The 21,084-nt window shown below is 36.6% G+C and overlaps 1 protein-coding gene and 1 pseudogene across 2 annotated transcripts; one reads left to right on the forward strand and one right to left on the reverse strand.

Moving 5' to 3' along the window:
- Positions 1-1,495: 1,495 nt before the first annotated feature.
- LOC143584475 (RNA pseudouridine synthase 6, chloroplastic-like) lies at positions 1,496-3,698 on the reverse strand (the record flags this gene model as incomplete). The annotated part of the gene is made up of 9 exons (XM_077066523.1): positions 1,496-1,655; positions 1,726-2,094; positions 2,242-2,411; positions 2,502-2,613; positions 2,720-2,774; positions 2,857-2,972; positions 3,058-3,139; positions 3,234-3,488; positions 3,559-3,698. Coding segments are annotated over 8 exons (1,206 nt in total), but the record flags the coding sequence as incomplete, so codon positions are not given.
- A 2,784-nt stretch (positions 3,699-6,482) lies between these two features.
- Positions 6,483-16,689, forward strand: LOC143584477 (phospholipase A I-like; annotated as a pseudogene). Its single transcript, XR_013144367.1, has 19 exons — positions 6,483-6,728; positions 7,299-7,624; positions 8,498-8,645; positions 8,781-8,859; positions 8,941-9,094; positions 9,633-9,839; positions 9,927-10,172; positions 10,667-10,829; positions 10,913-11,173; positions 11,245-11,366; positions 11,457-11,618; positions 11,693-11,876; positions 12,059-12,195; positions 13,446-13,584; positions 13,674-13,877; positions 13,967-14,378; positions 15,056-15,272; positions 15,377-15,466; positions 16,223-16,689. The product of XR_013144367.1 is annotated as a phospholipase A I-like (transcript).
- Positions 16,690-21,084: the final 4,395 nt, after the last annotated feature.

The raw sequence follows: 21,084 nt of genomic DNA on the forward strand, positions 1-21,084 counted from the left end.
TATCAATTGAACCTATATTTACTTTTTACATGATGAATTGGTTTGATTTGGACTCAAGTGTGTTTGTACCAAATATTGAATATCTTTGTTTATTTTAGACTTGTTTAACAACAATCTAATAATTGTTGTTTATAGTGTAACCCCTTGGATCTTACTTAAATAATAGTACTTGTCAAATGTTGTCACTTCGGCATCTGTTCCCAACAAAAATCTCATATATCGAATTGCCAATCGACATCTTCTATCATATGTATTGGCTTGGTCACAAGTAAATGATTCACAGTTTCCTAGTCTGAACTACATAACATAAAATTGTTAAGAGTTAAGAAATGCCCCTCTTTGCAAGTGCCTTCCCATTTTATTGTCTTCATGTTTAGGATGTTACATAAGTTATAGTTCGTCAAATGGAAAAATTCAAAAAAGGGCACGAGTCAAACATGTTGACCCAATTGGATTGAATGATTATTTAATGAGTTAAAATCCTTTTTTTTACCGGCTAAATGTTACATTTCGATTTTAGTAGGCATTTTTGTTTGTTATCATTTGAACAACGTTTCCCTATAACTACATTCTTATTTTTATTGTTAAGCAAATAAGAAATATACCTCACAATATTAAACCATGTATACAAAGAAAGTTGATGCCAAGTACAATAAAAGACTACGTGTACGTGTGACGTACTAGACCACCTAGGCACGTAGCTGATATTGGTAAAAACATTAAATTCTCTACCCATTTAAGTGCCATTCACCAAACTTCATTCAAATCAACAGCTGACTTCATTATACATTAGTGAGACTGAGAGCATTTATTGAAATTTTGTATGTAAAATTTTAACCGCACAACCGCGTAGACCCCTCAACCTCGAGTAAGATGCATAACACATGGCACGGTATTCACGTTCAGTACTTGAAGACAAGTGTTGAGCAGACCAAAATGGAAGTGGTCGACAAGCACTTGACCAGATCAACATGTAGGTACTTCATACTTTCTACTCTGTTGACCCTCTGTCTTGATCTTCTAACTTGTTGAATGTTCTGCTAACAACAGCTGGAACATTACAGTTTTGAATATTTCATTTTTGACTACTTAAGATGATCAACATATGAACTATAATACTCAAAAAATCAAATGTATTTCTATCTAGAATCTATGCATGAGGTATCTACCTAATGGGTTCTCATGGTTTTAAAAAAAATCTAGAAGTGCTGCTCAGTTAACCACAAAAACATAATACATGGATGATGGATGTAGCATGAGTTACAAATAAATATCTTGTTAGAACTTAAGAGTTAAGACAACAAAGAGTACATAGTGTCCTTTTAAAGTGATAAAAGATAACAGACAGTCTTTAAGAACATAATTTCAAAGAATATTGGAAACATGTTTACTCGGTGACAACAATCTATACTGAAGCTTCTCAACCGAGTGCTTGCATCTCACAAGTTGAAAAGTTTAGATGGATTTGGGTCTTCTTAATTCACCTCACAGGTTGAGGTCATGCGTAAATGTACAAAAATGGTTAAACTGCAACTGCAAGTAAAGTGAATCTGATATTGTCTTTAGGCCACGCCAATGCGCCATCATTGTATGGCTGTACAATTTTGCCCTTCCTTTGCTCCAAGTCGTTTAAACCAGCTATTAAACCTACTCACCTGCACCAAGAGTAAAGAATATGACGGTAATTTGTGACAATTAAAAGTTAAAGTTCAGACGATAACAAACCTCACTTCCACGAACAAGTATAGCTAACCAAAGCTCGCTGAGCCTTTCGTTTAAGAAAACCGCACATTACAAGAAACGACTTCTAGAAGTTTTCTACTGGGCCCACCAAGGAGGCCCTGCTTCATAGACGCAGTCACCATCATCCCATGAAATTTGACAAGCTTGAAGCCCAATAGCCACCCCAGGTTCCTTCCCATGTTTTGCAGCCCATTCTTCAGCATCCCGTTCCATATGGGCCCCACTTTCAAAGTCCTTTTTGTACTCCCCAAACGGGTTTACCCCCGGGGCTGCCAGCTCAGCCATTACAGCTGGCATATACATCGAGTCACCCACTATCGGTGCACCACTTGCTGCCAATTGAGCCCGAATCTGTACCATAATAATAGAGTTAATTACGGTTTTAGTCCCTGGTGCGACTCAGAAACTATTTCAGTCCAAAAGTTCTTATTCGGCCTTTTCAGTCAATTAGTTTCATTTTGGTCAAATCTGGTCAAAATTAGGAGGCGAAAGATGTACCTGGTGGGTCCGGCCGGTTAAGAGGTTGATTTTGCACTCGTATGCAAATTCTTTTTTTGGCCAGTTGATATCCTCAATTCCATGAGTTTTTTCAACCAACTTATTTGGCCATGGAACTTTTTTGCATTCTAGAACTTCAAGTTGGCACATGTTCCATCCTTTAATGAAGTCTACATGTTTTTTTTTTAAATATTTGTGATTAAATGAATATTATGAAGTATTAGAAACTAGAAAGTATTAATAGTTTTTGTTTTTTTTACCTTTGGAGATAACTTTAGGAGCCATACGAAATGGTCGCATGTAATGTGTCATGACTCCACATGGCACATAAGCAGCTGCAAGTGCCAGATAAAGCTTTTTAACTTGTTTATCCTAGTACACAAAACAAATACAAATAAATAATAATAATAATAACAATAACAATAACAATAATAATAATAATAATAATAATAATAATAATAGAGAAACTATAGGCTACCCTGATCTTCTTATGAAAAACTGAACAGTAATTCTTAGTTCTAGCTAGCACCACACTGCAAACAATATCAAATTAGTCATTAATATAAAAAATAAAAAAGTAGCAAATAAACAAAAATTCAATCTAAAGTGTAATACCAGCCTTCTGTGCAGTTATCAATCTGATGAGTTGTCATTAATGGAGTAGTTAATTCCAATGCACGAGTAGCAAAATTTACACAAGTTTCTTCAATATTGTCTGTAGTTCCACCTACCTAACAAAATTAATGGAACCAAAAATCACTTTCTTTTTTATTTTTCCTCAAAATAAATAGACAATAACAAAAATAATTTACGTACTGATGTGCCAGCTGGTTTATTGAGAACAACATAGGACTCGGTGAGAGCAATTATCCTAGACCTCCAATCAATTTCATAACATCTGGTAAATCATCAAAACATAGATTTATTCTTTTTTCATTTTTAACAGTTTAAAGAATGCAATTTTACCAAAAAAGAAACAAATTTCAGGGTACCTCGCGAATCTTTTTGGGCGTACATGCACCCGCACATAAGTGCCCGCTTCAACAAACTGGTCAACATGAGTGATCCTAAAAGTGTTTTGTGCTTCTCGAATTGTTTTTCCTTTAATTGAAGGTCTCGTTTTCAGGACTGAAGGGTCGGTTACTTCATGGTACAACTTGACTTGTTCTGGTGTGGCGGTTAAAGGAGGCTTTGGGCATACAAGGGCGTAGAAAACAGCTCCAAAATGTATAAGATCTGCAACGTACCTTTAAAGTTTAAAAATATTAATTGTGGTCTCTTACAATGGTAGAAAGGTAAAAGAACATAGCAACTCACAAAGGTGGAAGATCTAAACATTTGGTGATGAAATCAAGAATGGTGCATCCTTCTTTAACAACTAAGTGCTCGATTCTTGGTTGAAAACTCTCAGAAGGGCATGGAAGCAAGCGACCATACTCTGCGCAGCTGAAAAAAATTCAAGAGTTGACCTTCGAATATCAGAAAACCATTAGGCAAGTCCCTAAAGTTTATGTATATGAAAAGGCAGAGCTATACGCACAGCACTGGCATACTATCCTTACATGATACACCACTGGCAAGTCATACAGGCTGAATGACTTTTTCGCCAAATCATACAGGTCGTATGACCCTATATCTATATGGCCCGTATAATATGTCAAAAACGTTCATACGAGCCCGTCTAAGGTGTTACACAGGATATTATACGGCCTCATATAACTTTATTTAAACTGAATGATGCGACAATGATGGCTGTGTCAGAAGTCACATGGATCGTATGTAGGGCTGTAAATGAGTCAAACATTCAGCGGGAAGTTTGTTTATGTTCATTCGTTTAATAAATGAACGAACATGAACAAGGAATTCCTTTCGATTAACTAAATGATCGAAAACGAAAAGAGGCCGTGTTCATGAACGTTCGATAAGGTGTTCGTTTATGTCCGTAATGTTTGTTTGTTTATGCTAATTCCATAAAGGTCTTTTAATATTCTTTAATGACTATTCTAATCTTATCATATATGTTTAAACAAAACTGTTAACCATAAAACAAAAATATATATATGAGTATCATGTGATTAATTTACATCTAACCGAACATATGAAAATGAATGTTAAAACAGACCATTCTCGGTTACCCAAATCAAATAAAACAATTTTTGAGTTTATTTGTGTCCGTTCGTTTGTGTTCATGAAAACGAACAAGGTCTTGTCCGGTTCAGTTCGTTTACATCCATAGTCGTATACTCGTATGATGTAAAATTGCTTTATAAGGCACATACTTTAGCAAAGCTATAATCCAATAATGAGCTTATTTACTGATAGGCGGTTACAAAATTAACTGAACCATTCATATTTTCATATGATTCTAATTAAATGAATTTCTAAGTGAACATTCTAGCCCAAATTTGATTTTGGTTATTAACCGAACCGAAAACTGATTGGTTAATTTGGTTGAGGCTATTGTGGACACCCCTACGTAATGTGTCTTCATCGTGATGTAATAATTTACAATTGATATGTAATTATACCGTTTACAATCGGATGAGTTAACTGCTGCTGCCAGCAGCGGAATTAGATGCAAAGGCTCTGCGGCTGGTGTTTTTATCCCAAATTGAACGGCGACAGCTTGTGGTTTTGTGGCGGTGGGTGGTGACGGCGTCTAGTGTTCGGAGTACTATGGAAGGGGCCACCACCAGACTCCGGTAGCTGGGAATCCACACCACGGATGCCATTTCTCTGCTTGCAGGTATTAGGCGGCTATGCTAGGGCTCGAGCTTCAAGTAGAGACTAGAGAGTAGAGACTAAGATCGAGCCATGACGGGCTTAGGTCGAGCTCGGCTCGACTTAGGTCGTTTCAAATCAAGCTTTTTTTAATTAGTTTTATTTGATCTTTTATTTCACGACTAGACAAGAGCCTCAAGCTTTATAAACAAATTTTTACGTGTTATACGGTTGTATAAAGTTATACGGGTAGTATATTTAAAAATTTAATGCTTGTTTATACGGGTGCTAAAACATGATGGTCATGTTTGTATAACATATCTCTTTAATAAACAGGTCATTTATAAAAAAAATTGTGTGTGATAGGACGAATAAAATGTCACATATCACTTGCGGGTCATGTCTGGACTTGAGTTGACGTGTTTATTGTTGGGAATTTCGGAATTGAATAGCATGGATAAACGATAGTCGTATGTGCTAAATTGAAATTGTTTAGTGGTTCTTCCAATATCTCAGTCAGATAAAACTCAGACGAGATCAATAACGAGAATGTGAATTTTGAGAGCGAATTTTAACACCAGTGAATAAACCAAATGAACGATGACTCATTTTTTGAGATTAGGGGTCGGTGATACGGTTACCATTTTGAATTTTAAACTAATCATAAAATCCGCCCATTATTTGACTTGTGATAGCCACGTGACAAATTCTGTAAATTCATTTTCTAAATAATTTTCAACATAGTAATAATAGTCAAAATAAAAAATTTCCAAGCTGTCCCTTGGACTGTACTATCAAGGACGTTGCCCCCCTTGGAACCTCATGCGTTAGTGGCTCCGCCTCTAACATCATAATAAACTAAAAAAAAAGCATGCACTCTACACCTCCTGACTTGTTTAATGTATATCATGATTTGCATTGGTCGACAAGTCATCCAGTTACACTAAAATATATAACTTTTAACCAGTTTAATTAAACAGATTGACCTAAGTAACATGTTGTAAAACAAGTCGCTCGCTAAACCTATTTAAGAAAAAATTAAGACAGATATTGCAAGACAAAACGCAAATCACATACGAAGCCATCATATATCATATTGTACATTTTTACTTAAAAAATATAGAGTTGGTTTCCATATTTCGTATTGTTTTATAGACATAACTAAAAAAACCTCATATTATTAAAAAATTATAACCCAACTTTTTTTTCATTTGGACAACGAACACCAGCTAAACCTCTAGAAAACTCTCAGTAAAAGGTTTGATGTCGTGAAACCAAACTCGTCTAACCGTACCTCATCGGGGCTTAAACCAAACAACATGAGACGGGTTAAATGTTAATATGAACATATATGGAAAGTACATAAACAGTCCGCTGGCCGGCCAACTTACAGTTTCAAATGACACCATCTTCCAATCCTTCAAAATTTCCAACAATCAAATCAACTCCACGCCATCTTTCAAATCACGCAAACAGCATTCTGAAAATATAATCAATGCTCGTCGTTGGTGCATGCACACATGTCGTCATGGGGATTAGGCTGGAAGAGACTCTCCGATCTGTTCCATCTGTCGTTGTATTACGGTTCGGACGACTCCTTAGAGGATCAAAGCCGTCCCTCTTCATCATCCTCATCATCACCAAAGCCAGCTTCTCCCGGATCACCGTCAAAAGATAATCATGATCACGACATAGGCTTTCGAATTGATCTCCATTGGAGCGCCAACGATGACGACACGCAGGTCGCCTTGCGCCTGCAATCTCAGGTACGTACGTTTACATAAAAGATATGTTTTTTAACAAAATTTTATCATGCTACTAAATAATGTCATCACAATTCAAACATCAATAATGTTCAAGTTCCAAAACTTAATATTCCGGATACCGAAGACTCCTAACTAGAGCGAATCTATAAAAATGACAATAATGTTCAGGTTTGTGGCTAGGAAAAAGTGACCCGTGGGTTGGAGATATTCAGGTTCGGGTTACATTGTTCGGTTTTCTGGTTTAGATGTAAACAGAAAAAAATATGTCTTTTAACAAAATATCATCATGCTACTAGAAAATGTTATCAAAATTCAAACATCAATTGACAATATTTCAAATACCAAAGACTCCTAACTAGAACAAATCTATAAAATAGGCAATAAATGTTCGAGTTTTTCGGGTCGGATAGTTTGGGTTTTTTGCTGGGAAAAATTGACCCGATAACTGACCCATTTAAGGTTCGGGTTCGGGCTAATCGTGTTTGGAGTTTTCGGGTGTTCTTTGATTTGGGTTCGGGTGGCTTCAAATTGGGGTCAGGTTTCGGTTAAAAATGACAGCTCTAATCTCAGGTGATGGTAGCTTTGCCGTTGCCGCAAGATACGGTGGTGATTAGGTTGTGTGAATGTGATGATAATGGGGAGGGGAAGTTGGTGAGTTTAGGGATGAAGTTGTGAAGCAAAGGGATCCGCTTAGGGCGACGTTTATGTCGCGTATTGGAGGGTCAGGTCAACAGCATGATGGGATGGGTGTTGTTACTAAGTTGTTGAAGTTGGATTTTGCGGCTGATCAGTCGGGTAATTCGGGTATGGGTCATGGTGGTGGTGTTGGGGTGAGAGTATGTGCTGATCATTGGATGAATGTTACGGTTCTAAGCATTTATAGTTGCGGGTTGTCTGTAAGTTTTCTTCTGGCCCGTGTATATTTGTTTTGATAGTCATACGGGACGAATGGTAGAGCAAAAAAAAAAGCCGTGAGGGTCGTATGAAGGCAAATCATGTCTCGTATGATTTGTTGACCAACAAAGATATGTCTCATGTGACCACTGGCAAAGCCATACGGGCCATATGATGGAGCAGAAAAAGGTCATGCTGGTCATTTGAGGGCCAAATCATGCAGCTTGTATGAGTTGTAACCTGTCAAAAGAAATGACTAATGCGATCACTGACAAAGTAACATGTGCCATAAGACAATTTTTCACTGAAGTATGAAGGTCATATGGCCTGTATGACAGGTCGAAAAAAGAGGTCATAAAGGTCGTAAGAGGGCCAAATCATATGGCGCGAATGTTAGTTGACTGGCAAAGAAATGCCTCTGGCAAAGAAATGCCTGATGTGACTATTGACAAGCCATACGAGTTGTATGATAGGTTAAAAAAAGTGTCATATGAGTCGTAAGAGGGCCAGATCATACAACTCATATGATTGGTATATTGGCAAACAAATTACTGATGTGACCGCTAACAAAGCCGTACTAACCGGCATATGACCTTTTTTGCTCTGTCATACATGCCGTATGAAGGTCATAGGCCCGTATGATGTGACAGACAAGCTGGTGTACACTTTTTTAGGATGGTGTACCGATAGCAATTCCATTTTCTTCCTTGTGCTTTTCAGCCACAAGTGTTAGTGAAAGGTTGCAAATGTTTTGTTACATATGCATTATATATAAGTGCACAGTTTGAATAGGTCAAACCTAGAATTCTATATCTTTGAAGATGATTAAGTGCAAATTGTTACTCATTTTGTTTAACTATTGAACCAATCAACAGATATTTCCAGTAGAGTTGACTAAACTGCCACTTCTTGAGAAGCTATATCTTGATAACAATAAGCTGTTAAGTTTGCCCCCTGAAGTTGGTGATTTAAAAAACCTTAAAGTACTGACAGTTGACTACAACATGTTGGCTACTGTACCAGGCAAGCCTGTATTCATGTTCTCATTTGGATGTCATTCCACCTGTAACTTCCTTACAAGTCATTTCCAATTTATGTAGGTAATATGACAGATTTACAGCTTGTGACATGTTCCTTTTTTGTTTGAACAACAAACAGTTGAACTCAGGCGGTGTGTTGGACTTGTGGAGTTATCACTTGAACACAATAAGCTAGTTTGTCCTCTTCTTGATTTCAGGTCATTTATTACATTATGATATATCTTCATTTCATGTTCATAAGTTGAAATCTAATGTTTTATCTTAATATTATTATTTAGGGCGATGGCTGAGTTGCGGGTTCTTAGGCTATTTGGTAATCCACTTGAATTTCTTCCTGAATTTTTGTCTTTGCACCAACTCCGTCACCTTTCTCTTGCAAACATCCGGATTGTTGCAGATGATTATCTAAGATCAGTGAATGTGCAGATAGAGGTAGGATATGATGAAACTTTTTTTCCTGCTTTCTAAATCTTGTTTATAAACAATGGATGTGTACAAAAGCAAGATTGTTAAAATAAAAAAAGGATTTAAGTGGTCTTATGTAATAAAAATAGTCTTCAGAAAACTTTCAAGTTTTAACGTGTTTGATCCTTTCTCCTTTTGACACATTTAAATTGGCCTGTAAATGAACTGAACGAAAACAAACGGGACAAGTTCTTTTATTTTACTTTAAGTGAACAAACAATTGGCGAACGGGGTTTTCTTGTTCATTAATAGCATGAACGAACGGTTCACGAGCGTAAATGAATGAACAGAACATGCATTTATGTTTGTCTGTTTAACCAAATGAACCTTTTGTTCATGTTTAATCATTTATTAAATAAACGAGCATTTACAAACTTCCGCCAATCACTAACAGTTCACTGAACATTCGGTTCGTTTACAAGCCTACATTTAAATCGATCATTTGAGATAAAACACACCCAGATCAACACTATCATAAACCTAACTTGTATTAGATGGAATGCAGGTGTTGAATAATTCTTACTTTGCTTCACGACACAAGCTAAGTGCATTTTTTTCCCTAATATTTCGCTACTCATCATGCCACCATCCTTTGCTTGCATCCGCCCTTGCAAAGATAGCTCAAGATGAAGGAAATCGTGTAGTTATTGGTAAAGATGAAAACGCAATACGGCAACTCATAAGCATGATAAGTAGTGAAAATCATCATGTGGTTAGTTGACATTTCTTGTCACTTAATATAAATTGCCTATTTCTCATTAAGATAATATTCTCATAAGTATTTGTAAAATTTTCTCAGGTTGAGCAGGCTTGTTCTGCACTTACTTCTCTAGCATCAGATGTAGCTGTGTCGCATCAGTTGATGAATTGTGACATCATGCAACCGATTCAAAGAGTTTTGAAATGTGATGGCCCTCAAGAACTGAAATCTGTTTTGCAAGTTGTGGCAAAGTTAGGGTTTGTTTCTGATAAGGTGGCCCAGAAAATGATGAATATGGATGTGAGAAGATCATTAAAGTCGTTGTGTGTGCATAACGATCCAGAGGTAAACACATACTTGCCTATTTTCATGTTTGTTAGTTTCTTACCTGAAACATGATCATTATATAATTAAGTTTCCATGCAATATTATTTTGTTTTCTGGAGACACCAACATGTCAATATAATATATTTTCATCAGATCAAGCATAATGCATGATCTGACCTTAGTTGATCCATATTTACAGAGTTGTTTCATTATGGAAATAGTATTGTTTCATATTTTAGTTATGGAAATACTTTCATTGCATATTATGACTATTGAAATATGAAAGTTGCCTAGTTTACTAGCTAATCCTAAAAGCGAAATTCTGACAATTAGGCTTGTAAACAAACCAAACTCTTGGTGAAGCGTTCGTGAATCATTCGGCAGGAAGTTCTTTATTTAATAAACGAACGAACATGAACAAAAAAATTTTGTTCATTTAGTTAAATTGATGAGCATGAACACATGTCTCTTTTGTTCATTGGCAATATCTGAATTGTTTTATACATCCCTAGGTTCAAAGGTCCGCTTTACTTGCTATAGGGAACTTAGCCTTTTGTTTAGAAAACCGGAAGATTCTCGTTGCTTCTGAAAGTTTAAGGGATCTTCTTTTGCAACGTACGGTTGCATCCGAGCTACGTGTGAGAAAAGCTGCAGCTCGTGCTCTAGCAATTCTAGGTTAATTTCTGTAATTGTTTTCTGTACATATTAAATGAGTAGTAATTTATATCATTAAATCGTGTAACAATATATGACAATAGGGGAGAATGAGAGTCTGAGGCGTTCAATAAAAGGAAGACAGGTGGCAAAACAAGGACTGAGAATACTCACAATGGATGGAGGGGGTATGAAAGGTCTTGCAACTGTACAAATTCTTAAGGAAATTGAAAAGGGTACAGGCAAACAGATACATGAAATGTTTGACCTTATTTGTGGCACATCAACTGGAGGCTTGCTTGCAGTTGCTCTTGGAATAAAACTCATGTCATTGGAAAAATGTGAAGATATATACAAAAGTCTAGGTGAGCTAGATAAGTTGTCAAAATGTTTTTTTTCGATAGTCATGTCAGATTTTGCGTGTATAATATTATAGGAAAACTCGTGTTTGCTGAACACGTTCCAAAGGATAATGAAGCAGCAACCTGGAGAGAGAAGTTTGATCAGCTTTATAAAAGTTCATCACAAAGTTATAGAGTTGTTATACATGGATCTAAAGTACACAATTTTCATGTTTTAATTTCTTGATATATTTACTTATTACTTGTTATTAATGGGCTAAAACTAATATGTTTTATGTATGTCCAGCACAGCGCGGATGAGTTTGAAAGATTATTAAAGGAGATATATGCTGAAGAGGATGGAGATCTGTTGATAGACTCAGCAGTAAAAGGGATTCCGAAGGTTATTGTTGTGTCAACTTTAGTCAATATGGCGCCAGCTCAGCCGTTTATATTTCGTAATTATCAGGTTCAGTGACTTATTTTTGTGCTAATTAGAATATGTAGATCATATTATTGACTATAACATATTGAATAATATAGTACCCTGCTGGCACACTAGAAGCTCCTTTGACAATTTCAGCAAACAGTGAGTCAGCTGCATCACCTAACGGTGCTCAAATTGGATATAAACACGGTACTCACATGGGGAGTTGCAGACATCATATATGGCAAGCTATACGCGCATCATCTGCAGCTCCATATTATCTTGATGATTACTCTGATGGTATAATGCATGAACTCCCTGTACAGGTGGAATTTAAGGAATAACTATTATATGAAATAAGGTAAGAATAAAACAGGTCAACCAAGTGTGGCAAAGTAGAGGTGAAGTGTGACACATTTAAAAAGCTTATTACCATGAAGTATGAGTTTGAGTTTGTTCATAAATCTGTGACATATGTGCAGGTGTATTCCGTTGGCAAGATGGTCCTATTGTTGCAAATAATCCTACGATATTTGCTATACGGGAAGCACAACTTTTATGGCCAGATGCAAAAATTGATACCTTAGTTTCAATTGGTTGCTGTACTGTTCCAACTAAGGCAATCTCTCTTTTCTCTAAGTTATGTATGTATATATGTTGTATGTGTACTATGTGTGTGGTTGTGTGGGACAGGGGTGGCAATTTTCTACACGACTTAAACACAGACACGAAAACAATCAGATTTTGGATTGGCATATCTAACCCGTTTAAAAAATGAGTCATGTTTGGGCTGACCTGCTAGTTTAAACGAGCCGTGTCCGGGTTGGCCTGTTTAACCTGTTTAGTTAAAGAGGTCGACCCACTAACCCTTTTAACCCATTTTTACAACCCACCAACTCGATTAACTTGTTTACAACTTGGTTTATCGACCCATTTGACACATTTAGATAAACGAGTTAAACGGGTCGTGTTCAGGTTACACAATTTGAAGTGTGTGGGGGTTGATGTTTTTTACACGAATAAAATTTAAAGCTGTAATCCACCAACATGACAAGATTGACACCCCCAGGATTCTCTCTTTATTAGATATTGGCCTCTCTCTTTCTCTCTCTCTATGTATACACACACACATAATCTAAGCAGGTATAAGCATATTTCTTTAACATCCTTTACAATGTCCTATTTGTTTATCTATAATATCATTAAATAACCTTTCATGAATTATTTGAGAATAAGTTCAATATTATGAAGACATAAAGATAATACAAGTACATAGAAAATACTGAGACTTTACATAACATATTGGTTTGGCAAAATCACCAAACTGTCATTTTCCATGAGTTGTTCAAACTTCAAACAGTATGTTAGTTTTTATGAATAGTTATTGTAGTACTTTTTCTGTCTAATATATACACACATCATCATCATCTTCATCGTACTCAGTATATCCCACCAATAGCAAAGCTATAGTAGGGTCTGAGGAGGGTAAGATGTAGACAGCCTTACCTCTACCCCATAAGGATAGAGAGGCTGCTTCCGGTGAGACCCCCGGCTCGATAGTAGTTTTGCATCAAGCCTTGGACATAAGGCACATAGCACTCAATCATCGGGACACCGGCTGATCGGTGCATGTACCCTTGTCTTTCGGCTATCAACGCCACTACATGATGCCTGATTAACCGTCCGTCACTTTTAACGTTATTTTCACGAGATTAGTAAAATAACGTCAAAATTAGTGCAATTTCACTTTTGCCCACCCGAGGGTTCACACATATATACATCATACGTGCGCACCGCAAGCAGGGCTAAATATATACACACATGCACTAACTATATACTTATTTTTATTTTATTTGTGTTTGATTCTAGGTTCGAAAAGGTGGGTGGCGTTATTTGGACACCGGTCAAGTATTGGTTGAAAGTGCATGCTCAATCGACCGCATAGAAGATATGTTAAGCACATTGCTTTCCATGATTCCCGATATTCAGTATTTTCGGTTCAATCCAGGTGGCATTATTATCATGGAATTTGTGTGTTCTGTTTGTGCATGCGCGTTTGTGTGTGTGTATATGAAGGTTTTTGCCATCTTTATGCAGTTGATGAACGCTGTGATATGGAGTTAGACGAGACCGATCCCACAGTTTGGCTTAAGTTGGAGGCAGCTACCAACGATTATATCAAAAACAATTCTTCGGCTTTCATAAACGTGTGTGAAAAATTGTTACAAAATCATAATAATGAGAAAGTTCCTGAAAATCTACACTCACCACAGATGTCCAAGGCAAAGCGTCAATGCACAGGTAATTTTATATAATAAACATTTACTAACAAAATTTAATAAAAACCCAACATGGTTAACACATTAACCTCTGAATCTTGTATCCGGCAGGTGAAAACGGGGCCTGTTTAGGTTGGAGACGTAACGTGCTACTTATAAATGCTTCAAATCCTGCAAAAACTTTCAACCATGTTCAATCACTTGACACATTTTGTTGTAAAAATGGAATAAAACTATCTGTTACGGATGTGATGTCATCAGCAACGGCTAAGCTGGTACCAGAAACATCATTTCCGTCACCATTTGCATCTTCATTGTTCAGCTCATCAAGCCCACACCTTTACAGTTATGATATGATATCACATTTAAGTCTTGAGACAAAAAGTAGCCCCCCAGATTCACCAACTGCACCTAGACAGCTTTCGGTCCCAATTCGATTGTTGCATGATAAGTTGCAAAATTCTCCACATGTCGGAGTTGTTCATTTGGCTCTTCAGAATGATACAAATGGGTCAATAATAAGGTTAGTCACTTCTGTTGTAACAACCGGTTTCCATACTGGAAAACTGTTTAATAGTCTTTGTTTAGGGGGTAAAATGGTCAAATTGGCTAATGGGTCAAAATGTCAGGGTCATTAGGCTTGTAAACGAGCCAAGCGTTCAGTGAACCGTTCATTGTGAAGTTCGTTTATCTAATAAACTAACAAACTTGAATACATGTCTCGTTTGTTCATTATGTTCATGAACTCTCGTTTACGTTCGCCCATTTAAATTCGTTTATGTTCGTTACTTTACGTTTGTTTAAATTCATACTTTAACTTCATTAATATATATTCATTTAAATTTTCTTAGGTCCAAAGCATTCACATTTACTTTTAACTGATTTTAGCTCAGCTATGTTCAGTTATATCCGTTCGTGACTATAAACGAACGCGAACACATTCATTTTCTTAACAAATGAACATGAACGAGAAAAACCCTGTTCGTTTAGTTGTTCGTGTTCAGTCGTTTGTGCCTTTAATGTTAGATGAACACGAATATGCACCGTTCGTATTCGCTCGGTTCATTTACATGCCTAGCAGTACTTGGTTTATGTTCTTAAAAAGTTTAGTTAATAATGATTACAAAATAAATACTAAAACTAAAATCCCAAAATGAATACTAAAACTAAAATCCAATTTATTTATTCTACCATTTCCAGCTGGCAAAATGACGTGTTTGTGGTAGCCGAACCAGGTGAACTTGCAGACAAATTTCTGCAAAACGTGAAATGCAGTTTTCAGTCAATGTTAAAAGGGCGTAGAAGGAGACATGTTTCACACATTTCAAACATATCTACTGTTGCTGATTTGGTAGCATGTAGACCTTGCTTCCAGATAGGGATTGTTGTACATCGCTACATAGGACGCCAGACTCAGGTATGCTCAAAACGGGCGGGTTATATGGGTTCAGTATATGGTCAAAACGGGCCGGGTCAGGTCAAGATCATAAGTAAACATGCTGAAATTGTGTGTGGATGAAGGTGAATGAAGATGATCGAGAAGTTGGGGCTTACATGTTTCGTAGGACGGTCCCTTCCATGCACTTGGCTCCTGCAGATGTTCGTTGGATGGTATGTTTTCGAGTATACAAGCGTTTTTTATTTATTTATTTACTTGATAGGATTATGGGTTATGAAAGAAGTTGATCAATCTTATTGCAATTAGTATTTAGTAAAATATGTAATATAAAAAAAATGTTAAAAACAAGCTAAATTGGTAGAACTGGGCTCAAAAGTGAATTCAAAATGCATAAACCTTATATCCTAAATTAGGAGTAAAATTTTGTTATAATAGTATAGGTTTTGTAATCATAATTGACATTAGCTTGTTTTGATTATACTGTCAGCGTGCTAAATGAGTCATGTTTGTGAGTTGACATGTCAAACCAGACACTAAAGTAAAAATGTGTTAAACACATGAACCCATGCATAAAATGTGTATTTGCGGTTGACACGAATACGGCATGTTTTAGCCAAAAACTTTTTTTTTTAATGTTTTTGCATATTAATGCTCCAAAATTTCAAATTCTCAGCACATGTTTATAAAACAATAACGTTAAAATTTTGACTGCATACCGAACTAGATTAAGTTATGACGTAAAACATCTTTTAGAAAACCACAAAATAAATGGGTCAACCCACAAGCTCAACCCGTTTTGCTAAACATTTTCAAAAAGTTAACCAAAAATGCTGTGTTAGGCAATCAACCATATAAAGCATCTTTCAAAATGACCTGAAATTTTGATATTAAACCCAAAGACGTGACTTTTGTGATTAATTCAAGTTATCAGTACTCGATTAAGGCCCTAAATATATGAAAATTTACAGGTTGGTGGATGGAGAGACAGGATAATAATATACAGCGGCTTTTACAGCCCGGTTCCCACCCTAATAAAGGCTTTTCTAGACTCGGGTGCAAAAGCCGTTATATGTCCTACAACCGAACCCAAAGAGACGCAATACCAGTTAACATCATTCTACGGATCTGGCGATTTGAGTGAATTAGCTAAATTCGAGATTGGAGTGGAGGAACCGGAAGATGAGGATCTGGCAGCCGCAAGCCCTATGAGCGATTGGGAAAACATGACTCCGGGTACAGACCGAGCAGCGTTAGTTTGGGACAATGACGATGAAGAAGAACTGTCGAAGTTTATCTGCGAGATTTATGAGTCATTGCATTTGAAAGGAGATCGAGTTGATTTCGCTTTGCGACAGGCTCTTGCGTCTCATCGATCGATTAGGTACTCGTGTCATCTTCCTCGTATGCTCTGATTTGATTGTGTGAAAACTAAAATTTTACCGGGAAAGTGTTCATAACCGAAATTTGAAAAAGAATATTATTTTTTATATTTTATAATAAGGGATGATATATTATTTATAGGTTTCATTAAAACTTTGAAAAAGAATACTGCCAGTTTGGGGATTGTTGTAATGTTTAGTTTTCAATTTTGTTTACAATTTGGAGTGTATTTGCACATGTGTGTATTTGATTAGAGTTTGGTGGTGAAGAAACATAAGTCCGAACTGGATAGTCCGAACTCGAGTTTACCCCAGATGCGAGTCTACTGAGTACAATGACATCAGATCCAAGCTGTCTGCCTGCAAAACAGATCACCGTGAGTCTCGTTACGGGAAGGACGAGATGGGGGGTCTTCCCATAACCACCCTCCGGCGTGAGAATAAATACTGTTCTGATCGGAATAATCAAAGAGAGCACAGGTGCATTGCGTAAGGCTTGAGAGTCCGTAAGTGAATGAATGCCTGTAAGACTATCCCCAATGCAAACTAAAATACTTAGCAAAAATCTTTGCCACATCACCCCACTACTCAATCTCTTTCATGTAGCCAAGGATTTTACACATTCTCTCTCTTCTCTCTCTCTTCCATGTCACACTCCACATCACCTCCACCTCTCCAAATGCACTATAAATGCAATGCATTGTGGAAGGTCTAAGTGATGTACTTGGTATTTATAGCCGAAAGTGGGGGAAGGTGATTGGTGGAGTTGTTACCATCGTAATATTTTCTTTCTACCTGAAAGGGCAAGTGTCAATCTTTTACTAGTTGTGACAGCCTAGTGGTAGGGCTGTAAACGAACCGAACGAACACGAACAAGACCTTGTTCATGTTCGTTCGTTAAGAAAATAATGTGTTCACGAACACTTACCGAACGAGATTTTATGTCCGTGTTCGTTCATTAAGGAAATTAATGTGTTCACGAACACAAACAAAATCGGAAAAGCCTAGAGATTGAGACTGATGTATTCATTAATATGAATAATGAAAGCCTGTAAACGAATCGATTGAACACGAAAAATGGCATGTTCGTGTTCTTTCATCTAACTTTAAAAGAACACAAACACTTAATTGAACAAATATTTATGTTCATGTTTGTTTATTTAAAAAGGGACATTTGTGTTCGTTTGTTTAAAATCTAAACGAACATAACTGAACAAAGATAAACGAACATACATGAACAAACAAATGTATACGAACTTAAATGAAAACACCTAAATGAACACAAACTAACAAATATAAAACCTTTAAGCAGATGACTTGTCTGGATAATATTTAATTATTTTCTATTAATACATAAACGGACATAAATGAACATAAATAAACGAACGTTCATGAACATAAATGAACGAACGGAACATGTGTTCATGTTCGTTCGTTTATTTAAACGAACACAAGTTTTTTGTTCAAGTTCGTTCGTTTATTAAATAAACGAACAAAAACAAACTTCCCGCTGAACAGTTCATGAATGTTCACCGAACGGTCGGTTCGTTTACAGGCCTACGGCTAGCGGTGGCCATTATGTGCGAGACGTGAGGTGGTCATTACGTGCCTAGGTGTCACCTTTCCATTGGTCGATGTCATTATCAGGGAATATTTGGGAGATCTTCTAAAAGTAGTTTGTTACAACGGCTCTTCACTATCACGTGGGGATCGCATGGGTGATGGATCCCTTGTGCTGCTTGTGGGTTCCTCCCGCGGATGCTCATTGGTAATCAGCGGGTTACGATGGGTACCCACGAAGCATGTTTCTTGAACTATGGATCCTTGGCTGGTCTTATGCTGACTGCAAGTGGTTGTCTATTCGTTCCTCTCGCAGATGTTTATTGACGATCCGCGGGTTAAGTGGGGATCCACGAAATGGATTATGGATCCGCGGGTAGCTTTTACTACCCTACCTCTATAGGTGGTAGGGGTGTTCAAAACCGGATATCCGAAATAGAGGTAGGGAAGGGGTGTTCAAAACCGGATATCCGAACGACCTTTCGGATATTGGATCTTACTATTCGAATCCGAATCCGAAAATTCGGGTATCCAAACTTCGGATATCTGATCGGATAGTGAATCGGATATCCGAAAACCTGGGAGAAAAAAAATTGTTTTAAAACTAAACTTACAATAACATCTAAATAATCCAAATTATCCAATCTAACAAACTAAATACAAATTGTTCAAAATACAAATAAACAAGCAAAGGTTTTTATCGATATGGAGAATGGAGTAACAACAGTGGATCCGTGGAAGGGGTGGTGACGGACGAGGGCAGGAGCCAGAGGTCTTGAAGGACGACGGCTGGAGACGCAGGTGTTGACGGACGACAGCTGCAGCCGGAGGTGGTGACGGGCGTGGAGTAGAGTGTTCGATTCGTCACTCTCGTGGTCTTGCACTCGTGCCGTCGTGGTCCTTGTTGAGGATTGGAGATGGGAATGAGAGAGGCAGGGAGTAGATATGAGATGGGGGCTGCATATGAGAAAGGAATTAGGGTTGCAGACTTGAATCTTTTATTATTAGTTGATATATATATATATATAAATTAAAAAATATTAAAATATTAAAATTAATCTCAAAAATGCTATCCGAATCCGAATTTTCGGATGTCCGAAATTTCAGATAGTTCGGATACAGATTATCGGATAATTCGGATACGGATTTGGATTCGGATTTTTTTGAACACACCTAATAGGTGGTGTGTATAGGTGGTTGTAGTCGATAATAGACTATCGAACACAATGATGTCATTTTAACGTTATGATGAGTTAAAATAGCCTGCTTATGTTTTGGTTATAACTACAATATCGTGTAATGTTTATAGATGTGAAGTGCATAATTTTATGTTTAAAGTAATTGCAACACATTCTCATGTTTGATAAAGGTTGGCTCAATTGCTGTTTAAATTAAGGGTCAAGTTATTCTATAAAGAGAGACAAAAATGAGAAGGATGAGAAAGATTTATAGTCACACAAAAAAACATTCAAAAAAATTAAAAATAAATAAATAGAAATCATAACTCAAAATTTAATAAAAAAACAAAAATGTTTTCACCGTCTTCCTCGTTCACAATGTTGAGTGAAAAAGAATATTGTGTCTTTTTGTTTATCATTGTGTTTTGTGTTTATTTTCGTCATTGATTGTGTCTTTTTTCCTTGACATTGTGTCTTTTTTCCTTGACATTGTGTTATATTAGTCAACATCGTGTTATATTTTGTTCGGCATTGTGTAATATTTTTCGAATTATTGTGTCTTTTTTTAGTTACAATTGTGTCTTTTGTTCATTTTTGTCATTGTGTCTTTTCTCACTGCATCGTGTCTTTTCGGGGGTTTTATTTTTTAATGAGAATGATGAGGGAAACATTTCGTTTTTTTAATTTTTTAATTTTTTATTTATATTTTGAGTTATGATTTTTTATTAATTTTTTTGAAAATTTTTATGGGTTTTTTGTGTGTCCACAAATTCTTCTCACCCTTCTCATTTTTTATTCCTTTGTATTTTAACTTTTCCCTTAAATTAAATAATGGGTTGTCGATGTCACTAATAACATGAACTCATGAAGTGTTATATTATTGAAATTCAGGCGAGCTGTAATTTCTGTTAAGAAAGAATGACCTGTGATTTTCCTGACTGACCCGTCGAAGGGAAGATCATCTCTTCGACTGGCTGACATTTTGGTGTTTGGATGGATAGGAGGAAAACACGTGTGTGTGGATTTAACAGGGGTTTCTCCTTTGGTGGGCTTAGGGAGTAGTGGTTTCGCGGTCGGTCAAGCCGCATTAAAAGCTGCTTCAGGTAAGGTGGCAAAACATGAAAAGGCGTGTCTTGACAACCAACATGTATTTATTCATTTTGCTTTTGACACTTTTGGTTTCCTCGCGCCTGAAGCTGTGGAGCGACTTACCGTGTTCAGCGGGTCATGCATAGTAATGTTATGACTCCAAGATCAACAAATATAGTTTTTAAAAGATTGGGTTTTGCGATTCAAAAGGGGGTAGCAGCGCAACTTTTTGCCCGCTTGCCTTCTGTTTCGATGTAATCCAAAAGACATGATAATGAAGGTGATATTGAAATTACTCGCAAGGTGTTTGTATTGTTTGTATTGTTACCTATGAGAAAAGTAGCAATAATTGTTACATTATTTATGTATCTAGATGTGATATGTCATGTAAAACTCATTTTATTTTCTATTTTCTTTTTTCTATTAAAGCTAAACATCAAGCAAAAAGGACCAATAAAAATGACTTTGAACACGTGTATGAAGCTAGCAAAGTGCGCCATTTTAATTGGTATGATACTTAGAGCATGTTTGGGATTGAGTTTGAAAATGCTTATTTGCTTATTGGTTTTTTCAAAAAGCCATTTTGAAAAGCCACGATTTGAAGCTTTTGAAAAACTGTTTTTC

Source organism: Bidens hawaiensis, unplaced genomic scaffold, assembly GCF_021521415.1.
Source record: "Bidens hawaiensis isolate Kalapana, Puna unplaced genomic scaffold, B.hawaiensis_p1.1 tig00033132_1, whole genome shotgun sequence".
Classification (NCBI taxonomy): domain Eukaryota; kingdom Viridiplantae; phylum Streptophyta; class Magnoliopsida; order Asterales; family Asteraceae; genus Bidens; species Bidens hawaiensis.